The sequence below is a fragment of the Cotesia typhae genome, unplaced genomic scaffold, assembly GCF_013202065.1.
Source record: "Cotesia typhae breed Kobodo isofemale line unplaced genomic scaffold, CoteBio_Ctyphae contig_36, whole genome shotgun sequence".
In the NCBI taxonomy this organism is placed as follows: domain Eukaryota; kingdom Metazoa; phylum Arthropoda; class Insecta; order Hymenoptera; family Braconidae; genus Cotesia; species Cotesia typhae.
The window spans coordinates 348,175-372,088 of NW_027423744.1; the positions used below are offsets into that span (position 1 = coordinate 348,175).

General features: G+C 32.8%; 3 protein-coding genes across 3 annotated transcripts in view; 2 read left to right on the forward strand and 1 right to left on the reverse strand.

The window, feature by feature from the left end:
• D12 (YEATS domain containing 2 homolog D12) lies at positions 1–5,077 on the reverse strand. The gene is made up of 4 exons (XM_074241764.1): positions 4,907–5,077; positions 4,562–4,653; positions 1,077–3,568; positions 1–484 (listed from the first exon to the last, which is right to left on the reverse strand). The coding sequence occupies exons 2-4, from the start codon at positions 4,644–4,646 to the stop codon at positions 314–316; spliced, it is 2,748 nt and encodes a 915-aa protein (XP_074097865.1). The 5' UTR covers positions 4,647–4,653; positions 4,907–5,077; the 3' UTR covers positions 1–313.
• Positions 5,077–23,914, forward strand: part of LOC141526698 (uncharacterized) — a 25,762-nt gene continuing 6,924 nt past the window's right edge. Inside the window, exon 1 of the mRNA XM_074241768.1 lies at positions 5,077–5,165. The gene's annotated coding sequence lies outside the window, so the exon portion shown is untranslated. The remainder of the gene's footprint in view (positions 5,166–23,914) is intronic.
• On the forward strand, positions 21,886–23,889 carry LOC141526684 (tyrosine-protein phosphatase non-receptor type 9-like). Its single transcript, XM_074241752.1, has one exon. It carries the CDS (start codon positions 22,563–22,565, stop codon positions 23,526–23,528), a length of 966 nt encoding a protein of 321 aa, XP_074097853.1. The 5' UTR covers positions 21,886–22,562; the 3' UTR covers positions 23,529–23,889.

Genomic DNA, 23,914 nt, shown 5'->3' on the forward strand with positions numbered 1-23,914 from the left:
GTAAATATGTCAATATTTATTACATAAATTAACATTTTTTTATACAAAATATAAAACGTCTTGTACTTAAAAAGCGTAATACACTGAAATATTTAAGTATAAAATTAAATACAGTTAAGTAATTTCTTAGAAATTACTAAATTCTTAATAATATAAATAAAAAAAAAAACTTCGTGTCGGCTGGTAAATAAATAACGTGAATCAGTCTTCGGGTATATTGATCAATGTATGACCAATTGACCCAAATTATTAGAATTAGAATTATATTAGTTGGCAGTCGTGAAAAAATATAAAACAATTTAATTTCGAATTATCATTGAGTGGTTCCAAGTCCGGAGTTAGTAAAAATGTCAAATTCCTCCCGCTGGCGGATAGCTTTACGTACATCATTTATTGTAATTACATTTGGACACTTTAAATTATTCCTCTCCCAGGCCTTTGATAACGAAGACCGCAGCAAGTTCTCCAGCAGACATTCAACAGCCTGAAAATAATCAATTACAAATTATTGACACCAGACTTCAACATTGAATTCAATTTAAAAAAATTTTTTTTTGAAAAATTTAACAAATTGAAAAAAATAAGCGTTGCACGGAAAGAACGAGATTACACTGAATATGATCCCAGATTATACTCAATGATATCTGTGATGAAAAAAATTTCAGATAGTAACTAGAAAAATCTAGATTATACTGCGTGATATCTCGATTATACTCAGTATAATCTGGATTATACTCATTATAATCTGGATTATACTCATTATAATCTGGATTATACTCATTATAATCTGGATTATACTAGCTACTATCTAAAAAAATTTTCACTCAGTATAATCTAGGATGATATTCAGTATCATCTTGTTCTTTTCGAGTGTATCATAATTTAAATATTGTAAATGAATTAAAAAAAAATTTTTAATTTTTTTTTTCAATTTGCTTGAATGTTTAAATTAAAAAATTCGAAAAATGATCAAAAAGCTCACAAAAGTGAATTTAAAAATTTAAACAATTTAACTTTCCATTTTTTTGCGTTGAAAAAACGCTGCACATCTAAAAAATGACATCAATAATTCCTACCTTAGCGACAACACGACTAGCAGCGGCATCTCTGACCCCCTCTTCAATCTCTTCCTCAGCCAAAGTGACCCCCACCTGGCGGGCAGTTTCATTAACAAAGAAGTTCATCTTAGACTCCTCCTCGTTCATCTTTAACCTCACAAACTCTCCCTTATTTTCTTCAACCGCTTCCGACTCATCATCATCGCGATCATCATCATCACCTTCAATATCAATAATGTCAACTTGCTCCTTCTCCTCTCCGGACGACTTCATTTTCCTGATCCACTCAACCAGTTCTCTGGACTCGGTGCAAGTGTTAACCTCCTCTCTTTCTCCTTTCACCGAGTTTATCAGCGGCCTCATCGCCGTGAAACCCTGGAACCTGCACCAGAGCAGAATTTCCTTAGTCGTCCAAATTTCTTCCTTCTTAACCTTGAATTTCAGCATGTTCCTGATCTTTTTCGCGCGATACCACTCAACAGATCTTTGCTTCCCGACATTGAACCCCAGGAACTCCTCGACAGTTTGGCAAACATACGGAAAACTCTTCTTGAATTCGACGTCTTGAGCTTCTGGAGTCACTATAGGCAGCCGTTTGGCCAAAAAACTCACTATTTTTTCCACATCTGTCTCCTTCAACTCCATAAAGGAGTCTCTTAACCTCAAAACGTAATTAATATCTTTCTTCTTCTTCTCCACAAGCTTCATCCTCTTCCCCGTGACGATTTTAAGCGCCGGTTCGGTGTCAGGAACGTTCAGCATAACGCTTTTCGCGGGATTTATGCTGATAGTAATACCATTTTTGCTATTAACATTCTTCTTGAGAATACTGACTCCGTTACCGTTAATATTCTGCTTTTTCTCTTTGTTAAAGTTCAGAGGAATCTGCTTGTCATTAAACACTAGCACCTGCTTTACGGCACTCGCCATAGTTTCATTAATATCAGGAATTTTTATCTCCAACGGCTGACAGACCGCCTTCGATGATATTAATAGATTCGTTTTATCACCGTTAACACATTTAGACTGGTTTATTTTGCCGATTGATGAGATTTCCTGGCTCCTGGCACTGCCTAGAGCTCCTGAGCCAGGTTTCAGACTTCTAGAAGAGTTATTTCTGCTATTAATATCCTTCATACTCTTGATTCCCGCGTGGTTGATTGTCTTATTGAACTCTCCGATGCTATTAATATTAACATACCGATGTTCCAAGTAAATATTACTCATAACTTCCTTCCTCGTTAACGTCAACACTGTTTCATTATCACTGTCACCACCTGTATCATCACCGTTCTCATTAATATCAATCTCATTTTCAGAGCTTGATTCTTCCGATTCGTAAGTGGGTAGCGAGTAGTTTACAGGGAAAATTTTCAATGCATAAATTGTTTCGGTAACATGATCCAAGGTGAGATTGTGAACAAAAGCCCGAGGAAGATTTGCCTTGTTCTTGAAGATCAGCGTCACATTCAATGAAAAATTTCCCCAGCCACGACGAACCAGGTTGAAGGGAGCCCGATCTACTTCTATGACGTCGTTTGGCTTGTAGCTAGGGTGAAGTTGGAAGATTACTTTAGAGATGTACTCTGAGATTTTGTCATTGTCCTTCTCCCGGACGTACACTTGCCATTTATGGGTGTATTTGTCGTCGTTACGGTCCATTGGAGGAATGGGAGTTGAGATGTTGCCGATTACGATCACTCGGGTTTCTCTGAAGCCATCACCGCGTTGGAATTCTGGTTCGGTGTTTGGGCAGAGTTTTTTTGGAAGATTCTCGGTCTGTTCTTGGTTGTTCTTGCGCTTCAGAGGATTTGATGGTGGATTTTTAGTGGTTGATGAGGTTAGAGCTTGGAAAGATTTGGTACTTAAGCCTGGGTGTTGGTATCTTTGATGAGAAGATGCTAAATGTTGATGATTTAGATGATTTTGACTTGGAACTTGATGATTCTGATGATTAGCACTCAAAGATTGATGATTTTGACCTGGACCATGATGATTCTGATGATTAGCACTCAAAAATTGATGATTCTGTCTTGGAACTTGATGATTTTTATGATTACCACTCAAAGTTTGATGATTTTCACTTGGAACTTGATGATTAGAACTTATTCCATTAATACTCTGACCCGAGTTCTGAGAATCTTGATGACTAGGACCCGGAACGCCATTTTGTGAGCTCAACGGCTTGGTGCTGGATGTAGACGCTCCAGAATCACTTTTAGCGCTCAAACCATCGGTTCCTCGGTTTCGCAGGTTTCTAGGAGCCTTTCCCACGATTTGTTTTATCGCAGGGTGGATTCTCGCTTGCTTTGAGTCGCTGTTTGTACCTCCCTGGCATTCTTTCCGGTTATAAAACTCAGAAATAATCGCGTACCGCAACAAACTGAGCGTTCTGATCGCCTCATGCAGCCGGTCGTTGATCAGCAAGATTTCTTTCTCTTTTTCGTTGATTGATCTGTCGAACTCACGCTCAATTATTGTGTTGATTCGTTTTGTCTTGTTAATAAGAGCTGAAATAATAAATTAATTTATTAATTGTCGGTTTGTGAAATCACAATTATTTTTTTAAATTCAAAGTCATATAAATGAATAATAATCACCGGAATAGTGATGTATAACATAACAAGTCAAGTTTTTATAGTAATTAAAAAAATTTTTTCTTAATTCAAATTATCATTATAAATACTTGATACAATAAATTTTTACATTAGATTTACATTAGATCAAGATTTTTAGATACCTTAGGGAAGCAGTGCAACCTACTTTAGCTGAGAAAAAAATTTTCTCACCTTGAGAAAATTTTTCTCTTGAATATTTAATACCCATTTTATATTATTTTAGCGTGCAATTATACATATTGAATGAAAAAAAATGATTCAATATTATTTGATCTTCCCATTTGACATGTAAGTCAATAAAAATATTAATGAAAATTTACTTCTATCTTTATATTTAATTTTTTGGAGCAAGAGCCTGAATTTTTTCAAAACAAGAAACTTTTCTTGACTTAAATAAATTTTCTTGGATCAAGATACGTATTTCTTAAAGCAAGAGAGTTAATTTTGTTGGAATAAGTTTTTTTTCGCTCAAAAAAATATTTAGAAAGAAAAATATTTTCTTGGTTTGAACTTTTTTTTCTGTGTACCTATATAGCCAGTTAATTTTTATTTAATAATAACAAATTGAATAATTGTTGTACGTATAAAATTACTGTACAAATATTTTCTTGAAGATTTCAATTACAAGAATCAATTTTTTTTAATTCAAAAAGTTCAAGTATTTATTTATAATTGAAATAAAAAAATCCACAGTAATACTCACGCTTACTCTACTCAAATTTACAGACATCTGACAATTTTTTTAATTTTTTTACGACAAAAAATTGCACTTTTAATTATTTTTTATTTTTTTATTTTAAAAAATTTTTTTAAAAATCCAAAAAATTAAAAGCTGTCGATTAATTTCAGCGTCATAAAAATTAAAGGATAAATCTAGAAAATTACCAGTTTCTTCAAAAGTTTTCTGCTGACGACTCGGTCCTGCAATAGCATAATCTGGATCCTGGACATTGTCCTTTAATGTACTCATTTAAGACCTAAAAAAAAAAAAATTAATTAATCCTAAGGTAAAATTTAGAGAGATCAATACTAAGCAAATTAAAATTTAAAACTTACAATAAAAATTACTGATTAATTAAATGAAATGTGAATTTTAATAAAAACCAAAATTTATAATTAATAAAAAAAAAATACAATTGTTGACACCAATTGTTTAAATTGTAACATAAGGGAGTATAAAAAAAAAAAAAAAAAAAAAAAAACAATTGACATACGGAGGTTATGACTCACGTGTTTATTTTTCAGGCACTTGCTTTTGGAGCTTGCGGAGGCTAATTGGCTGACCTCTATTCCGGACACTGGAACAGTTTTCTGGGGGTCGGAACTTCTGGAAGTAACTTTTGAGATTGGCATTGAACGAATAATTTGTTTATGCTGACGCTAAATTGGCGATGCACGGTGCACTTGTTGCCATAACTTTTGTCACATGGACGCGGCTTCGATGAATATCCAGTGAGGTGGTGGAAATTAGAAGTCTACTTTGCCGGCGGTGAGAAAGTTGGCGGCTGGAGGTTGAATCATCACAAGATAAGTGATAATATAACCTTCCGCCGTTACTCTTGTCATCAAGGGAATCCCCTAATGCTGACTTTTATTTAAAATATTTAACAAAAATATTATAATCATTGTTGCTAATTATTTTTAAGTTAAATTTAAAATTTTACTAGAATTTGAATTTGCGCGCGCAAACGCGCGCCTAAATATAGAGTTTGCATATATTTTCATGCTTATGATATATTCGACCAATCACGTTACGAATAGTTTGCTTACATGATATATTTTCATACTTTTCATCTAAATTATAAAAGTGGATTTATCTAAAAATATTCTCAGACCTGAAATTTTTAGTAATTTATCATCATATTTTTAAAAATTGATTTTAAGTGACTTATTCATGAGTAATTGCGGCTTTTCCCCGCTAACAAGTTTATTCTTGTTAATATAGAAAATTTAACTTGCAACGTTTCAAGATCAATAGAAAATATTTGAGTATTTTTTTTGTTGAATAATTAAAATTTTGATGGAACTGAACAAATTTTTTTAACATTAAGTTAACTCGAAAAAATAATATCTTTTAATTTTATAAATCAACTATAGCTGTTACCCGTCCGCTTCGCTGGGCATTTTATCGAATTGTATTTTTAGATCTAAATTTGAAATTTAATTAGAGTATTGTTTTGACTTTCAAAAATTCCAAATTTCATCGAATTAGCATATACCTTTTATCCATGTTATTATTCCAACGAATATTCATTGTAACTTTCAATGTGCAATCATTATAATGTTTGCGTGGCTTTTTTTCAAAAATGAATAATAATTGACACGAAGAAAAAAATTTGAAATAAGAATTTGGAGTCTGTAGCAGCTATAGCTTGGAAATTAAAAATTTTTAATGTTAACACCCACTTTCGCAAACCCCTGTGAGATGAGCTATCGTAAAATTTGCCCATAGACTTTTTCTACATTTCTTACAGAAGATTCCTACCAAATTTGGAGTCGATAGAAGCTATAGTTTAAAAACGGGAATTTTTCATTATTAACGCCCCCGCAATCCTCTTTGGGGTAAAATATCGTAAAATTTGTCCATAAATTATTTTTTCATCACTTACAAAAAATTCCTACGAAATTTGGACTCCCATAATCAGGAAACTGTCATACTGACATATTTTATCTTGCAATTAACTTTCAAGTTCCGTATATCCGGATCAGAAAAATAAAATTTTATATAATATAGGTACATCTAAAATATATATGCTACGAAATGCATCAAATAAATAAGATACTCGCCAGACAAAGTTAATAAATTCTAACCGATGATTCGGATACGTGAGAATTTACTGTACAGTCATGAATAAATTATATCACGTTTCTTAATTAGTTATCAATTATTGATAATCGATAATTATATATAACTAGCTAATCGCTTTGATTCACCCAGAATGTATATATATATATATATATATATATATATATATATATATATATATATATATATATACTCCCCTATCCATAACTAATAAATAAAATTGAAAATAAAAAAAAATTAGAATTTTCAATAATTTTTGTATTTTGCAAATGATTTTACTTTATAAAAGTAATAATATGGCATCATTACACAATGTTTTGACTAGACTTTACGAAAATTTGAAAAAAAAAAATATTAGGAAAACGGTTGACCCTGAAGCCCATCCCTGAAACTTCCCGCTAATTCCATATTTAGGCGCTTAAAATAGCACTTATCATGTTTTTGAGCTCTTAGAGCTTAAAGAGACAGCTTTTCTATACTTTTGAGCTCTTCGAGCTCAAGTCTGATAGGAGTTTAATAAAACACGATTTTTTGAATTTTCAAACTGCAATAACTTTTGAATAAATGAACCGATTTTTACGTAACTCATAGTTACCAAAAATTTTAAGTTTGACAAAATTGTTTTTAATTAATTAAAAATGTTTTTTCTTTCGTTCAAAACTTGAAAAGCTATACAATCAGAACTCAATACAAATTAAAAACATATTTAAAAACTCTTTGGTTATTAATTTATTCAGTCATACAATTCAGTCAAAAATCATAACTGCTTTGAGGTAACAATCTAACTGAAATTTAATATTTTACTGACAATTTTTATCTACCTCTCGATCAAATTAAAAATTACTCCTCCGGTGCTATTGTGGATTTTAAAAAATCATTGAAATAAACAAAACAACATTTTGGTTTGGTAAACATTTATTATAAGCAAAAAATAAATAACTTTCTCTTTTCAACCAATGGCGCTGCGTCTGCAAAACTTCACCCAAGACGCTCCACCCTGCGAAAAAAAAAAAAAAAATTAAACTGCAAGCCGGAAAACCATATTGTTTTTCATGAAAATTATGCTATAGAATATTTATTCAAATTTCAGGAATGTAAAATTAATTCTAAGTCCCGTTAGTTTCACAATTGCAACCATAACTGGTATAAAAAGACCAGCAGTCCTTCAAATCCCGTACATTCTGGACCAATTTAAACCAGGGACAATTTTCATGTCGAAAATTAAAAATTATTTCGAAATGTGTACTGATTTCCTTCACCAGCTTCTATGAAGAGCTAAGCAATAATTATCCACGGAAGATGCTCCATTTTTGGACAATGAGTTCCAAAATTAAAATAACTATAGTAACATTCCGATCACAACTAGCCTAAAAAATGCCTTATTTTCCTTGTTGAAATTATCAACATTAAACAGTAGTCACCAATTAAAATACTCACTCAAACTACAATTAAACATTTTTCTAGTTTTCCTTAAACTTTATCCCAATTATTCGTTTGTTTGGGTACATTTGAAGTCAATAAAACAGGAAAATGTAGTCAATCCAATAGTTTATTATATGTTACACTTGAAACAAACAATTGTTATTCCTTGATAGATATCTTGTTTCATTTCAGTAGCTTTCAACACTGTAAACTATTTTGATAACGTTAACAGTTTTGAAAGCAATTAAAACATTCAAGATTGAGTTTGATTTCAATACAGTCTTCTTTTTAATCCAGATTAGTAAACTTCAAGTACTTGTAGAAATTTTTTGACGTAGAGGGCTAATACCAAATGTACAAATCTTGATAGGAACAGAAATGTCCACTGGAATTAGCTAACCACGTACAGAACTGGTTCTTCGACGATGTTCTTTTGGGCTGATTGAGTCATTCGATCAAAGATTGATAGAAAAGATACTTTTGACAGAATAACTCCGTAAGACCATTCTTCAGATTTCTTCACACTGGAATCACCACTTAGACAATTGTAATTGTTTTTTCTTGCCATGATTCAAAATACAAGCGCAAGAGAAAACAAGTACAACAGACAGAAGCAGTATACTTTTTCTTCTTATCTTGAATACGATGAATGTCTAGTTGATAAGAAAGTTGAGCCGAAGCATCTGTTTTGACATGAAGTAGAAGTTTATCAGCAACGGAACAGAAAGATCCAAAGTTACGGCATGATATGACACTGAACACCCAGTAATTTAGAATGCCTTGAGTTACCATGATACAAGTAAACACATGGAAACTCTAAAGTCATCGAAAAAAACTAGACGCTGAAGTAACCTTAAAATAATTGGTTAAAAATAGTTAAATACACTGAAAATAACGCTTTTAATGAAGATCTCGACGGTATATATCATCTCTGCTGAAAAAAGATCTATGAGACACAAGTAGATTATCTTAGAGTATGATAAAGAGTGACCAAATTTTAAGCCATATATAATAGCTAAATTTATCATTAAAGACAAATTTTTTGGGAACTGGGGGAAATAAAGGATAAAGGGGGAAGGGGAGGACCTTTACTCAGTAGGAATTTTCGGTAACTGAAAAAGTAATTCGGACAGCCCAGACCGGGAATCGAACCCGGATCGTTTGGTTACGCACCAAAGACTCTACCAGTTAAGCTATCCGAGACACTGTCCGTAATTACTATTCAGTCACCTAATAAGGCCTATCGAGTAATAAACACCACCGTCCATCTTACGGTTTTTCGTGGTTTAAAGATACTTATCAATTACAACAATTCTAAGCCTCATACATGATTTTAATGAGATGCTTAAAATTGTCGTGAAGGATTAGCCTCTTCGTTCCAGGTTGCTTGATTGTCTGATTCTTCGATTTGTAGAACGATTCGAATCGTTCGCGTTATAAGCGTTGCTGATGTTGATAAAGAGACATAAGCAACTTAAATAATGTCACGAATTCAGAAATACACTTGCTACAAACGGCATGAAGAGAAGATCCAGAGCTTCTGCATGATGATATCCTTCTCTAAGCTTTATTAAATAATCCAAGTTTCTATGATATGGACGAATACATAAGAAGCTCGAAGTACTTAAATAAAGACTAGAGATAAAGTTTCTTGATCTAAGACGGCTTCTGAAGTTATTCTTGAAGTTGATCTTCATACTTACTTTACACAAATCGAAGAAGGAATAGTCATTTGAATTCAAGCGGAAATTAATGATGGACTTGTCCCAGTGCTCAACTGCTCACTCAATAAAACAATGTAAGCTTATATTAGCTTTCTTCGATACCTCAAGGTGCTATGATGTTTAGAAATACACAACCACTTCAAAGATATCAAAGAAAGATTATACAAGATCTCAGTGATTTCATCCAAATAATTCTTCATGCAGCAAGGGGAATGAAAACACATAACCGATTAAAATGAGTCAAAAACACCAAATATTATAATTTTCGATGAAGTTCTATTGGCTTTAAATCTTTCCGGTGAGCTTTCCGCTGCAAAAATTCTGATCCGTTTCGATGATTGAAAGTACTCAAGTAGGTAAAAATACTTCAACGTCTTAATCATACGAATAGATCAGTATTTTTCTGACTGGTTGACAGGTCCAACAATCCAGCACCAATGTTGGTTTGTGACTAATGTGGAAGAGGCTCCCATGGATGAAAGAGGTGTTAGCAACAACAAAATTAACAATCACTCGTTCTTTGTTGTTAACTCATGCTATTATTAATTAGCAATAACAACAAAACAAAATATTTTCCTAGAATAAATAACAGGGTTTATTTGTTTTGTAACAAGTCACAAATAAATTATTAATTAAAATTTTTAACGTTGTAGTCTTAATTAGAACGATTTTCCTGTTCAAATCTTATCAATTGCCATGAAACAATAAATAAACAAGCTTACACATTATACAGTCATAAATAACATAATATGTAAGTCGAAATAAAAGGGATTATAATGATATTTCTTGGTCGAGAACAATAGATATTGGATGCTTGTAAGTAATCTCGATCCATGATTGCAGTCTTTAACAACAGTGATGTAGAAAAATTCACTTATTGAAAAAGGCAGCTAAAACAGAATAAGAATGTAATGTTTTAGGTCCTCTGAAACCGGCCAAGATGGTGGCGTTCTTATAGTAGTGTTGATGGGAATCAAAATCTATACCAGCTGTTCAATGATCTCATGAATGAAAACATGAGATCACTTAACACCTAGAGTAGCTCAAGATTCAGTATTCTTTCCGCTAGAATGTTTTCTTGACGATTTCCTTTTCTTCAAGACTTGTCTTTCTGATTACTGCAAGTCCTGTGTGGCTGTTTACATGTCTAAAATAGGCTTGATTACAAAAACGCATTGATTAGAACAAGATATAGAAACATAGAAATAAAGGTTAAATTAACTTAAAGAAAGTATAAGTGAAACCGGTAGTTCCGGTGCGGTGAAGAATGTTCGATTCTCATTTTGAAACTCAAAATGGATGGTGCAGTCGAGAAACACAATATCCTTTGAGAGTTACAAAGCTTAAGATTCGAAGTAAAGCTGCTCATTATATTACCCATTATTTTCAACACAATTCAAGACTAGGTTAGTTTCTAACCTATTTATTAAAACTGAGATTTATACTTGCGACTTTAAAGAGTAATGCAAACTTCAAATAAAAGGTCAAACTTACTTGAAATAAAGTATTGTGGACAAATATAAGTCTTTCGGTTACTTTTCAAAGTTAATTAATAAATCCACTGGGAGCAGGACACTCCCGTAATAACTAATGGTCAAGTTCACACTGGATTGAATCGATCTTTTTACAGGAATTTATATGTAAAAGAGAAGGAAATAAAGAGTAGTTAACTCGACTAATTTATTTATTTCTAATTAATATGGCAGGCATGCCTATTGTTATGTTATCATTCGAATTATTTAAGCGACTGATGTAAGCTTAATTAAACAAATGAGTTAGTCATTATAGTGTTGACTGTTGTTTAAGATTCATTTAATAACTGAATAAGATTCACTATAGGTTATAATTATGAGTTAATTGTCATACGTTATAGATCTTTGGAAAGCTGCCATCTTCACGGTAGCGTCATTAACTACTGAGCATGAGTGCAACCTGATATTTTTTGATGTAAATAATACATACATATAATATTCCCTTATCGATAACTAATGAATAAAAACATTTTTTGAAAATTATTATTAAGATTAACATTCTGATAATGATTGATGTGGCAAAATAAAAATCATATTTTTTTTCTAAGTCCAAAAAAAAATTTTTTTTTAAACCGACGTATTTTTTCATGAAATGTGCAGAAATGCAAAAAAAATTTTTTCTTCAAACTAAAAATTTTTTTGGACTTTTAAAAAAAATTGAATTTTTATTATACGCTCTTATAGCAACCTGGAACGCGATATGTTGATACAAGGTTTCTTCCCATAGATTTAAAAGGCTATACCAGAGAATTTTTTCATGGGTATGTACGATAAGTAACTGACTGAATCATTTTGTTGTTAGATTTAGGAATGAGGATTGAAATAAAAACTTTGGTAAATTTAAAATAATATTTATTCGCATTAAGAACTCAATTTTTAGTCCTTATGCTTGTCAATGTGAAACTGCATAAGAAAATTTATTTATAAACGTTTTAAACTGTTCAAAAAACTCAATGAGTTTTTCGTCGCCCGGTTAAATACAAGACTTCAAGACCAGTTTCTTCATCAACCATCACGACTGAATCACTTTCTTCATCGTCTGTAGAATCAGCATCATCGATCGGCTTTTCTTCAACTTTCGAGTCGAACTTCAAGACGTCGAACGAGCAGGATTTTTCATTGCTCTTGATGTAGTCAACCATAGCTGCAACATATTCTTCAACGTCAGTCTTCATCACATAGGCCATAGCTATATAATTCTTGAACTTATTTACATCAAATGTGCGCATTAATATTCTTCTTTCCTTTTCTTCCATTCGATCAAAGAATGGACATTTTGGTGTATTTTCTGACAACTCTATAAGCATTCGATTTCTTAGGACATCCAATTTTTCAATTTCTTTCCAAACATCAGCGTCTCGTTTGAATTTATTTATAAACTTCAACTTAATATAAGACTTCAGCTGTTGCATTTCAACAACAAAGTTGTCGCTATTTATTTTGTCGTAATCAAATTCCTTGGAAATATCAGTGCTGTCACAAAGTTCGTTATTGCGATAAACGATGCAACTGCTCTTGAAGAAAGGTGCAGCTACTGAAAGATCGATTTTTTCCGGGTTTTTATTGAATGCATGAAAAACAACCGTTTCATAATCTACGCCTTTATTCAACTCTAAACATTCGTTTATACTTTCCCGGCTGACCATGCCATTTGTGACGATGTACAGTAATTTGATTCGATCATTTTCATGAAAAATATAGTTTTTTCGGAGGTGCCGTACAAGACATCCTGGATCTCTTCGTTCACAAAGATGGACATTTGATAACTCAGTCACGTCGCCACTAGTATAATTCTTCATTCCAACGTTATCTTCATTGACCTCCCAACAGACGTCGCTCCAGTTCAAATAAACAATTCTTAACTGTCTTGCAGGCTCTTGGACAATCAATTGTTCTTTGATGCTTTCGACGTTACATTTAAATCGTTCAAGAGTCTTGAAGTTGTCGATGTGGTAATCCTCGTCTCTATTTATCGGATCCGAACAATCTTTTGCGTAAATAAAATAATCAACCATTTTTAATGAGGATCAAATTTTTGGGACTTCCCGATAGTACAACACTCTATTTTAAACTGAATAAACATAATGGTTGCCGGCGGTATTTATACGGCCTTCAAAGAACATGATATTGCGAATGGGAGTGAGTAAACTCGAATGACTCAGCTCAACAAATAAAGTATTTTAATGTAGCGACTTTAAGGAGCATTAGATAGATAGTGTTTTTAAAAAATGAACTATTAGCTATACTATTAGGTAAGTCACTCATTTTTTATCTAGCAAAATAGAGGAAGTTCTCCTAATAGCTGCTTTTTTATGCTGACGCTCGACGCCATCTTAAATTAATGCAGCGTCAAAGCTAAACATTGTTTAGCTTTCTAAAAGATGGCGTTCCAGTCGAAATTATACCACGTGACCTCATTTGAGGCTCTAAAACAGCGTCAAGCGTCAGCATCAAAGAGTTTCTTTCACATACTAATTAATCTATTAGTTATTAATATCACGGATTTTAATGTTATGACTAGTATTCTCAAATGAGAGCTTTCAGTAGGTATTGATAAAAGTACTGTCAACATTGTCGTTATGACGTCATACGAGATCATACCAAATGTAACCAGTATCAAGCGGAAAATCACGCTCCCCATGCGTGGAATTGAATGGTTACTCAGTACATGGATTCTGGATAGGTCAATTCAAGGACTCCAGACAGATTAACTCCCCGTACTCACGTGTAGGGCACGTGACTTTGAGCTCCATACTAATAACTTCGGACATGATCTCTGATAACCCCGTTATGACCTTGTTTACAGTATTTTTATCAATACCTACTGAAAGCTCTTATTTGTTAAATTCCGAAAATTCATTAAAAAAAACAAACTGATTAAAAATATTTGAGTTGTTGACTGTTTTTCTGGCAATAACGTAGTTGTACGCTAAGCGTATAAAACTAAAAACACTCTTTGCGCTCATCGGAATCTCATGTGAGTAATAATTCTGTTTATAAAAAATTTTAGAATATCTTCAAATACACTCAATGTTTTTTTTCCAATGGAATTAATTTTTTTGTTAATCACTCTGTTCTTCTATTTTTGTTTAAAATTAGCAATTCAATTTTTCATAAAGATTTTTTTTTTTTATTTTAGCAGTCGTTCGAGCGCAGTTAAAGATTGAGACTTTAAAGTATGAACAAAGTAAAACCGTCGAATTTCTAAACTACTCTGAACTTAGTCACGAGTCAATTTTGCTAGAAGACACTTTTTATTTAGATGTAGAAAGTCCTTGTAAAAAATTTATTTCTTCAATAGTTAATATTAAGATAGTGCCATATTTTTTTGTGTATATATTTCGCTATAGTTATAAAAATTCTTTTTGTTAAAATTAATCCTTCTCTATAAGATTTATCAATAAGTTCAGTCTGTGAATTAATGAAACAAATAAATTTATTTTTACTCGTAACTCAAAACTTTATTTTAAAATAACCCCATGTCACTCAAAAATTGCTTTTTAGATTACATTCAAACGAGAATTTATATGACAAAAATTTTTACGAAAGGTTAGACTCATTAATTATCATTAACTTGATATAATTTTCCAACTGATGTTCTTCCGCTGTAAAATTATCACTCTTGACATTGTCGTGATTAAAATTCTTTAAAATGTCATTGCTGTTACAAAGTTCTCCATTTTGATAAACTAAACAACTTCCTTTAAAAAAAGACGCAGCTACTGTAAGGTCAATTTTTTCCGGGTCTTCATTAAATGCATGGAAAACAACTCTTTCATAGCAGATATCTTTGTTCGCTTCGAAACATTTCATTACACTTTCTTTATCAATGATGCCACTCGTGACGATGTACATCAACTTAATTTTATTATCTTTATCAGCAATGTAGTTTTCTTTCAAGTATTCGATCAAGCTTTCCGGATCTGTAGCCATCATCCAATTGCACGCACAATCATCGTACGCATCTCTAGCTGTTTTCTCATCGACTTCCCAACAAGCGTCGCCCCAGTGCAAGTAAAGAGTTGCCCAATCTGCTTGGGGCTCTGTACCAACCAATAGTTCTTCTTTGATTTTTTTCTCATCCTCTTGAAACTGTTCAAGAGTTTTTAAGCCGTTTTCATGATAATACTTGACTCCTTCTGTTGATCCCGAAAAATCTTTCGCGTAAATAAAATAATTAACCATTTTCACGTTGTGTCAACTTTTCCTTGTTTGCAGTCAAGCAATGTTCCGTCGATAATCCTTTGACGTCTAATGTACACTGGTTCTACGTTAATAACAACAGTGTGTGTTACTCATCAAGTTATTTGTGTCGATGACGTATTGGTGCGGGTTAATTCACAAACTTTGATACAGATAAGGGGGCTTCCTGAAATAGAAACACTCGTTAGAATGATAAAAAAATAAATTTGAATAATCGGTAGTATTAAACTTTACCCAGGATTCGAACCCGTGACTTATACTTTGCACCAAACTCAACCACTAGGCCAAGCTACGAATCAAAATATTCACACCAATTCACAGTTTAACTTTTGTAAAATTACAAAGCTTTACGATTGAACTTACCTATGCAAATTCAGGAATTGTGAAGGATAACGTTTCTGATTAACTTATGTCACTATTTATAATTAATTATCGTAAATACACTGGAAGTGAGTTACTACTATACTGTCTGGAGGTCAATCTTACACTGAATAAACAAAACGAAATTTAAACGACACCCGGAACGTCTGACGCAACAGCTCGTTATAGTTATTATGACGTAAACTAATAACTATTGCGTGCGATTACATTATTAATTAATTCTACTGAACCACCAATTATTGCTAATGATTTAATTGAAAGATGTTTGTATTTGAATAGTCATGACGGTATCTTTGAAGAAAGATATCTATGAAGATATCTTTCGACTGAATAAGATTGATAATGAATTACAAGTTAAGGAACATATGGCCAACTTATTTATGTAAATAAAATGGCGCTGTCTACAGATAAGCGTCACTAACTCCTATGGATCACAATCTAAAATCATTGAAGGGTTACATTGCTTGTATTTCAAAACTATAAATTGGATTCAAGAATAAAGAAATTGCGTCATATATTTCAAAGCAATGCTGGATAGGTCAATTTATGAAATTCAGATAGATCAACTAAACATGATGACTAGGGTGTGCCTTCAATTTTCATGAAGAACCTTTTAAAATTAGAATTTTAAGTTCCGTTTTTGGCAGGAGCTGTGTTTAGGCATTTCCTAAGATATTTTTGGGTGAGACGATTTATTTGATTTTCATAGAATTTTTTAACAGGAGTTTAGTTTGGGTATTTCCGCTGAAATTATAAATTTTGGCCGAAAGTACCCAACTAAATCTCTTTTAATCAATAATGAATATTATATATATATATATATATATATATATATATATATATATATATATATATATATATATATATATATATATAATATTCCCCCATTGATAACTAATGAATAAAGAAATTAAAAATAAAAATAATGTTTATTCTAGAAAAGAAGATATTATTTTGAAATTATATGTCTATGTCAATCACCCATAATACATTTTTTGGTACCTATTATTGATAAATAACTAATGATTGCTTGATAGAATCTTTTTGTTAGGTCTGTATGAAATGAGAGACATAAATTATAAGCGACATAAATTTCATCTTAAATAATATTTATTGCAATCATCTCTTTACATACTGCAATCGTCCTAAATACATTTAGATAAAAATAACATCATAATAATCTGTGAACTTATAAAAACATTCTACATTCTAAAAAATTTTAAGCAGAATTATACAAAAATTTTGGCATCCGTTATCACATTTAAGTAATCCATTATTACACACTAATTGCTGAGCAATAATAATCAGAGATTACAAATATTGGTCCTCAAAGAACACTTGACTAAGAATTTAACTATAGTTACTTTTTTAACCTACTTTTCAACTTTTCTCTCGAAATAAATTCGCTAATTTCAAGGTCGCTACCAAACTTCACTCTTTCTTCTGCTTTGATACGTTCAATTCGACTAGCATGAGACTTATACAACTGAAGAAATTCTTCGACTTTGACTTCCTTCAATACCTTCCGATAGCCCTCATGTACTTCTTTAATTTTAGATAAAACATTAGATGGGAAAACGGTAACCAAATCTCCGTGAAACTTTTTTCTGTTGGAAACATATCTATGGTACTCACGTAAAGTTGGATATTTGTTTGATTCTCTCACACATTCAATGAACAGTTTAGGTAGAGACAAAACTCTGTCAAACTCTAGCGAATCGATAGCTTCGTAAGTAACTTCAATTTTGTCTTTGTCATCGTCGTTGTTAATAACGACTTTCTTGTTATTCTTCACCAATTCCGTATAGAAAGATTTATTATTGTCGATAGCAAAATAGGGACGGAACGTCTTTTCACAAATTTCAAACGTGTCTGACCCAGCTTTGGATGCCTCCAAGTCACCCTCAGAGTACATGAGGTGGACATAGTCATTTAGATGAACTTTCTCTTCAACAATATCGTCACGCAAAATTCCCTTGTGATTCAACTTTAGGTAGTTGAGTTTGTACAGATTGAACGGCTTTTCAATTTCACTGACTAGAAAACCATCTACAGTCTTGAAGATTTTCTTCAATAAATAATAAATTTTCTCCCTCCGTTTTTGGATTTTCTTCAAAGTCATTACGTAACTAAGTAGTTCCCTTCTCTTCTCGATAGACTTCAGATCCAGATCATAATTGAACCATGTCAAAATTTCAATCATATAGCGCGCTACGCTATAATACCCTCTCAGCCGTTCATGCTTGAAGTGTTGAGGATCATTTTTAAAAATTCCTGAGGACAATTCCACGCAGTACCACAAAGCAGTTAGTAAGGTCGTGCTTTCTTGAGGATCTGTTGGAAAAGATGAAAGTCCAATTTTGCAAACCGTCTGACTAATCCGTCTCATGGTGTATTTTCTAAACTGTTCGACGACGTTTCTATCCATCCACTCTTTTTTCTCACAGGTTTTCCACACTGCATAATAAAATAGCCCAATATTATATTTGTACTTATCGCCACCCAAATACGTCGCCATCAAAATGTAGTCGTTGTATTTGTCAAAGTAGTTGGTATCTGATAGCACAAGACAACCCTGAAACCGTCTTCGGGTTTGTAAATCATCCGCCATCAGTTGTTTGTTATTCAAGTAGCAAAAGCTATCGAGTGACTCACTCATTTTTTGATCGTTCATCAAAAATAATGGACAGTCCATGGTCGATTTTAAGTTACTAAAACTGGCAAGTGTCAGCCGGAATCCGCAGTATTTCTTATTGTCAGGGGAAATGATTTTTCGAACTAGATCATACCCTTCTAGAGTAACTACAGGAATTCTTTTATCTTCATCCAGAGTAACGTCAGAGAAATCAATTTTCTCTGCGCGCGTAAGTGCAGTAAGATTTCGCTCCTCTCTTCTTAAAAAATTCTCGAATTTTTTGTCGAACTTCAAGGCATCGAACGAGTAACATTTCGGGTCGCTAACGATATAGTTGATCAAAGACAAAATAGATTTTTTAATGCCAATCTTATCATCATAGACCGTAGCATCGAGATTCTGGTACCAATCCGTTTTAACAAATTCGCGCAGGAATAAATTTCTGTTCTTTGTTTCTAAGTAAACTGCCTTGTACCCCTTGCTTAATTTTTCCCATGACAACTCGTCAAGTAGTCGATCTTTTAAGTTACTCAATTTCTTGATTTCTTCGGAAGCATCTTCGTCTTGATGAGATTTATTGATGAATTTTAACTTGACATAAGACCTTAACTGATTTCTTTCAGCTAAAAAGTTGTTAATATTGACTTTGTCGTAGTCAAATTCCTTGGAGATGTCAGCGTCATCAAAAAGCTTGCTATTACGATACATCACGCAACGACTCTTGAAGAATGACGTTGCTGCCGAGAGATCGATTTTTTTTAGGTTTTCATTGAATACATGAAAAACAACTGTTTCGTAATGCATGTCCTTGTTTAATTTGGAACATTTCGATGCACTATCTTTATCAATTGCACCATCCGTGACGATGTACAGCAACTTAATTTTATTATTTTCACCACCCACATACATTTTTTTCAGGTACTTGATAATGTTCTCCAGCTCTGTGCCATCAAAGTCAGCATCCAAATCGATGTATGCTTCTCGAGTCCTGTCTTCATCGATGCTCCAACAATACTTGTCCCAGTACAAGTAAATAACTTTAGATTCTGTTGGAGGCTCTCCAGCAACCAAAAGTTCTTTTTCAATTTCTTTTACATCCTTTTTGAACTGTTCAAGTGTCTTCAAACCATTTCTATGAAAGTGCTTGACTCCAGCCGTAGAGGTTGAAGAATTGCTTGCGTAAATGAAGTAATTAACCATTTTCGCTTAATATAAACTTTTCTTTTTTTGCAGTAAAACAATATTGCTTCAATATCAACGTTTCTAATGAACTTATATCACTCTTTATAATTAACTAACACAAATTCGCTGAAATTTAGTTACTTCTATCCTGTTTAATGGTCAATTTTACGCTAAATAAAAACAACGACTTACATCAGAATTTATATAGCAGCCGGAACGTCTGACGCAACAATTTTCATTACTTAGTTAATTATTTTAATCATGGTTAAAATAAATAATAATAACTGAAATTTCCTGGACCACAAAGGATTTCCCATTACTTAACAAACACGCCTAGTTATGAATAGTAGTGACTCACCTTTCAACTGAATGAGATTAATAATGAGAAACAAGTTACAGAACTTGTGACATACTTATTGATGTAAACAAAACAGCGCCATCTACAGATAAGCTTGTTTCGTTTATATGCATACTGTTCTCCACAAGTCATAACGGGGGTTATCAGAGATCATGTCCGAAGTTATTAGTATGGAGCTCAAAGTCACGTGCCCTACACATGAGTACGGGGAATTGATCTGTCTGGATTCCTTAAATTAACCTATCCAGAATCCATGTACTGAGTAACCATTCAAGTTCACGCGTGGGGAGCGTGATTTTCCGCTTGATACTGGTTACACCCGGTATGATCTCATATGATGTCATAACGACAATGTTGACGGTACTTTTATCAATACCTACTGAAAGCTTTCATTTGGGAATACCAGTCAGAATTTACTTACATGACCAGGTCAGCTGACATAACCTATTTTAAATTCTAAGTGACGTATATGTGTACGCTAATATAGTAAATCGTATAAAAGTCAAACCATTGAGTCGATAGGTACAGTTGAGTCTCAGCAGCTCTTACGAGATGTCCAGCAAAGTAGTCATTATTGCACTCGTTGCTCTTATCGGAATCTCGAGTAAGTAATAATTCTGTTGATAAGAATTTTTTGGAAATCTTTCAAAACATCCCTCCCTTTTTTTTTTTTTTAATAGAATCAATTTTTATATAAATCACTTTATTCTTATTATTAACTTGATGAAAACTTTTTTCTTCGTGTTAAAACATATATTTAGATTCCTGACCTGTTATTGTTTCAAACTTAGTTTGGCTTCAGCTTACTTATAGATGGTTTAAGTTACCTACTTCATTTTAGTGTGACTCCACCGTAGATATCGAGCCAAAAATTCGTATCTGTGTAACGCTTAAATAGAAACATCAAGTCGAATTTGTCGATATCTATTCATCTAACAGTAAGTCTTACAACATGGATTCATTCTTTTCTTATTTTCAACAAAAAGTCTATTTTTTTTTCAGTGGTCCGAGCGAATCCGCAAGAAGTAATGCAGTTTGCATAACGTCGAATTTATGAGCAACTAACCTGTTCTGTTTTGCAAGGACTAGAATCAGTTGCATTGAGCAACATTGATTTCAAGTCAGTAGAGTCTCCTTGCAATATAAACGCTAAAAAAGTTTTCTTGAACAACATTAGAGTTCCGAGTTCTCAAAAAGCTTTCTAAATAACTGGAACGGAAGTTGTTCTAACTAACAACGAGTTCATCGGACCGGAACAGGAACATTACATGGTGGGCCATAAAGTGCACCTAGAAAATAATACATATCAAGGCCAACTCCAATTTCATCAAACAGCAGGAAATGAAATTGACATAGTAAGAAATATCTATTATGGTCAAGTCCAAATCCATGAGTTACTCGGAACTCAAGTAAAACGATCGTTCAATATTTATAATAAACTTCCAAATAACTTACCTATTGGAAACTGTGCAAGATTTATTCAAAGTGTGTATAATAAATCGAAGGCTGGAAGTGAGGTAGCTTTAAGGCTCGTTAGAAAAATTACTTGCAAGTGCAGTACTTTTTCTTCGGAAATGTAAATAACAACACTTAGTCGTAATTTTTTTTTTTTTTTTTTTTTGAATAACTTTTATTGTAACTATCAAGATTTTGTGTGTTAAAATTGCTTTTTTAATTTAATTTGTAAAGACTATTATCTATAAGTCGACCAAATAAATGGAATATTACCTAAAAATTATCTTCTTTTTTTTTTTTATTTACTCTTTCATCATATATCATATATCAATCAACCTAAATGCAAGCTTTGACACGTGGATCAAAAATTAATTTAAAAATGATGTTTTATCAATCGAATATTGCTCAGTAGATATCATTCAAATGAGATATTTTTCATTTTTTCACAACAATGAGCGCATTGAAAATAAATTATCATTGTTCGATGAAAAATCTATATTTTTTCGTACATTATAGAGCTACTTTGAAGAGAAAAAAAAATCGTCATCACCCTTTCTTCAGACCTGGATAGTTCCGTATTAAACGTAAAAATGATCGAAAAATATGTTATTATTCCTTTTTCTCAGTAAGGATAACAAAATCTACAAAGGTACATTGTATAACAATCTATTTGTATCCCAATATAAAATAGAGATCGATATATGAGGCATCAACTTATTCGTAATGTGATTGGTCGAATATATCATAAGCATGAAAATATATACAAATCCATAGTAACATTAGGACGTTAAATCTAGTACTGTTATAGTTGCTATGGGATTTAATTAATATTCATGTACGCATATTATGGGTTTTATCCATTACGTATATGGTCATAATTTGTACATTAAATCATCACCACAAATGAATTTAATACAATTAATGCCTTAGTAACAGTAATAATTGTGAAATATTTAACTATATATTCTGAAACTAGGCGTTACTCATACATTGCGGTTTACCTCCCATACAAAAGCTAGCATTACGTTAGCGATCAGGATAAACGAATCCATATTTACAATCAAATATCCCTATTTAAATATCATCGGCTGAATTAATTAATTAGTTATAATTCTAAATTTTGTAAGTGAAGGACGTGACACCTAGATATTGTTGCTGTACATTAAACTAAATTATTTATCCGTAACAATGGCACGGACGAGTGGCTTTGACGAGCTCAAATATGTAGACTTCATGGCGCTGATGGAGCACAGTGACTGCGAAGTATTAATCGCTGCGGAGCATCAGAAGATTATCAGTGAGAAGATACAAGGGACGTTTGAAGCGGAAAAAGCTAACAAAAGTCTGAACCGCTACGCAAATGCGGTTTGCTTCGATCACTCAAGAGTAATTTTACCAGCGGAACGAAACAGGGGAAACTACATTAACGCCAACTATGTAGATGGCTTTGAACATAGCAAGAAGTTCATCTGCGGACAAGCTCCAACCCGACGGACGTGTTATGATTTCTATCGTATGTTGTGGATGGAGCATGTGCAAATTGTTGTTATGCTCTGCAAAAAGAAAGAAAATGGCAGGGAAAAGTGTCACCCCTATTGGAGCGACAAGGAGCAATCGTCGATGAGGTTCGGAAAGTTTCGGGTCACTACTACCAGTGTAATGCGGTTTCCTCATTACGTTAAGTCAACAATTGTTTTGACAGATGGAACTGAAGCCACTCAGACAGTGACACATTACAACTTCATTGCTTGGCCGGACCATGATGTCCCGAATAATACCTCAGAATTTTTGAATTTTGTTCTAGAGGTGAGACAACGCCAGAAAGAGTTACATGGAGAGTCGCTGGAGATCGGCCACAAACGTTCCCAGCCGCCTCCAATCGTTGTCCATTGCAACGCCGGTCTAGGAAGAACTCCGTGTTTTTGTGTTGTGGACATTAGTATTTCTAGGTTCGACCAAACAAAAACAGTTTCGATACCGTCAATAGTGTCTAGTATTCGTCAAGCAAGATTTCATAGTTTGTTCAACCCTTTTCAGTACTTATTTTGTTACAAAGCTGTGAAAATGTATGTAGAGTCGGCTCCCGTGAAAGTTGCTACAAGGGCGACTCCAATCCAACAAGCTGTCTCGTTTTTTAGAAATTTAGTTAGATAAATCTTGACGTTAGTCATGATGAAGTAGGAGTTACATTTATTATGTTCGTGCTGTGAAATGGTCTCTTTAATTTAAGAATTATTATGTTATATAAGTTATAAATTATTATTTAAATTATGTTACGAATAAATCTGTATTTAAACTATAAAGGGGTCATTGTTTCATTCAAATGAAAACTAGTTAAGGAAGTACTTGGTGCAAAATATTAACGAGCTTTTGAAATCATGGATAATTAAATATAATCAGATGCATTACTAAGATTGTCGTTCGAATGCGATCTAGTAGGCAATTTTTTATCTCAAACAGGACAAAGTTAAAACTGAATTCGACGCTTAGTTCAATTATAATTGACAATTTTCGTAAAGATTATATATATATATATATAT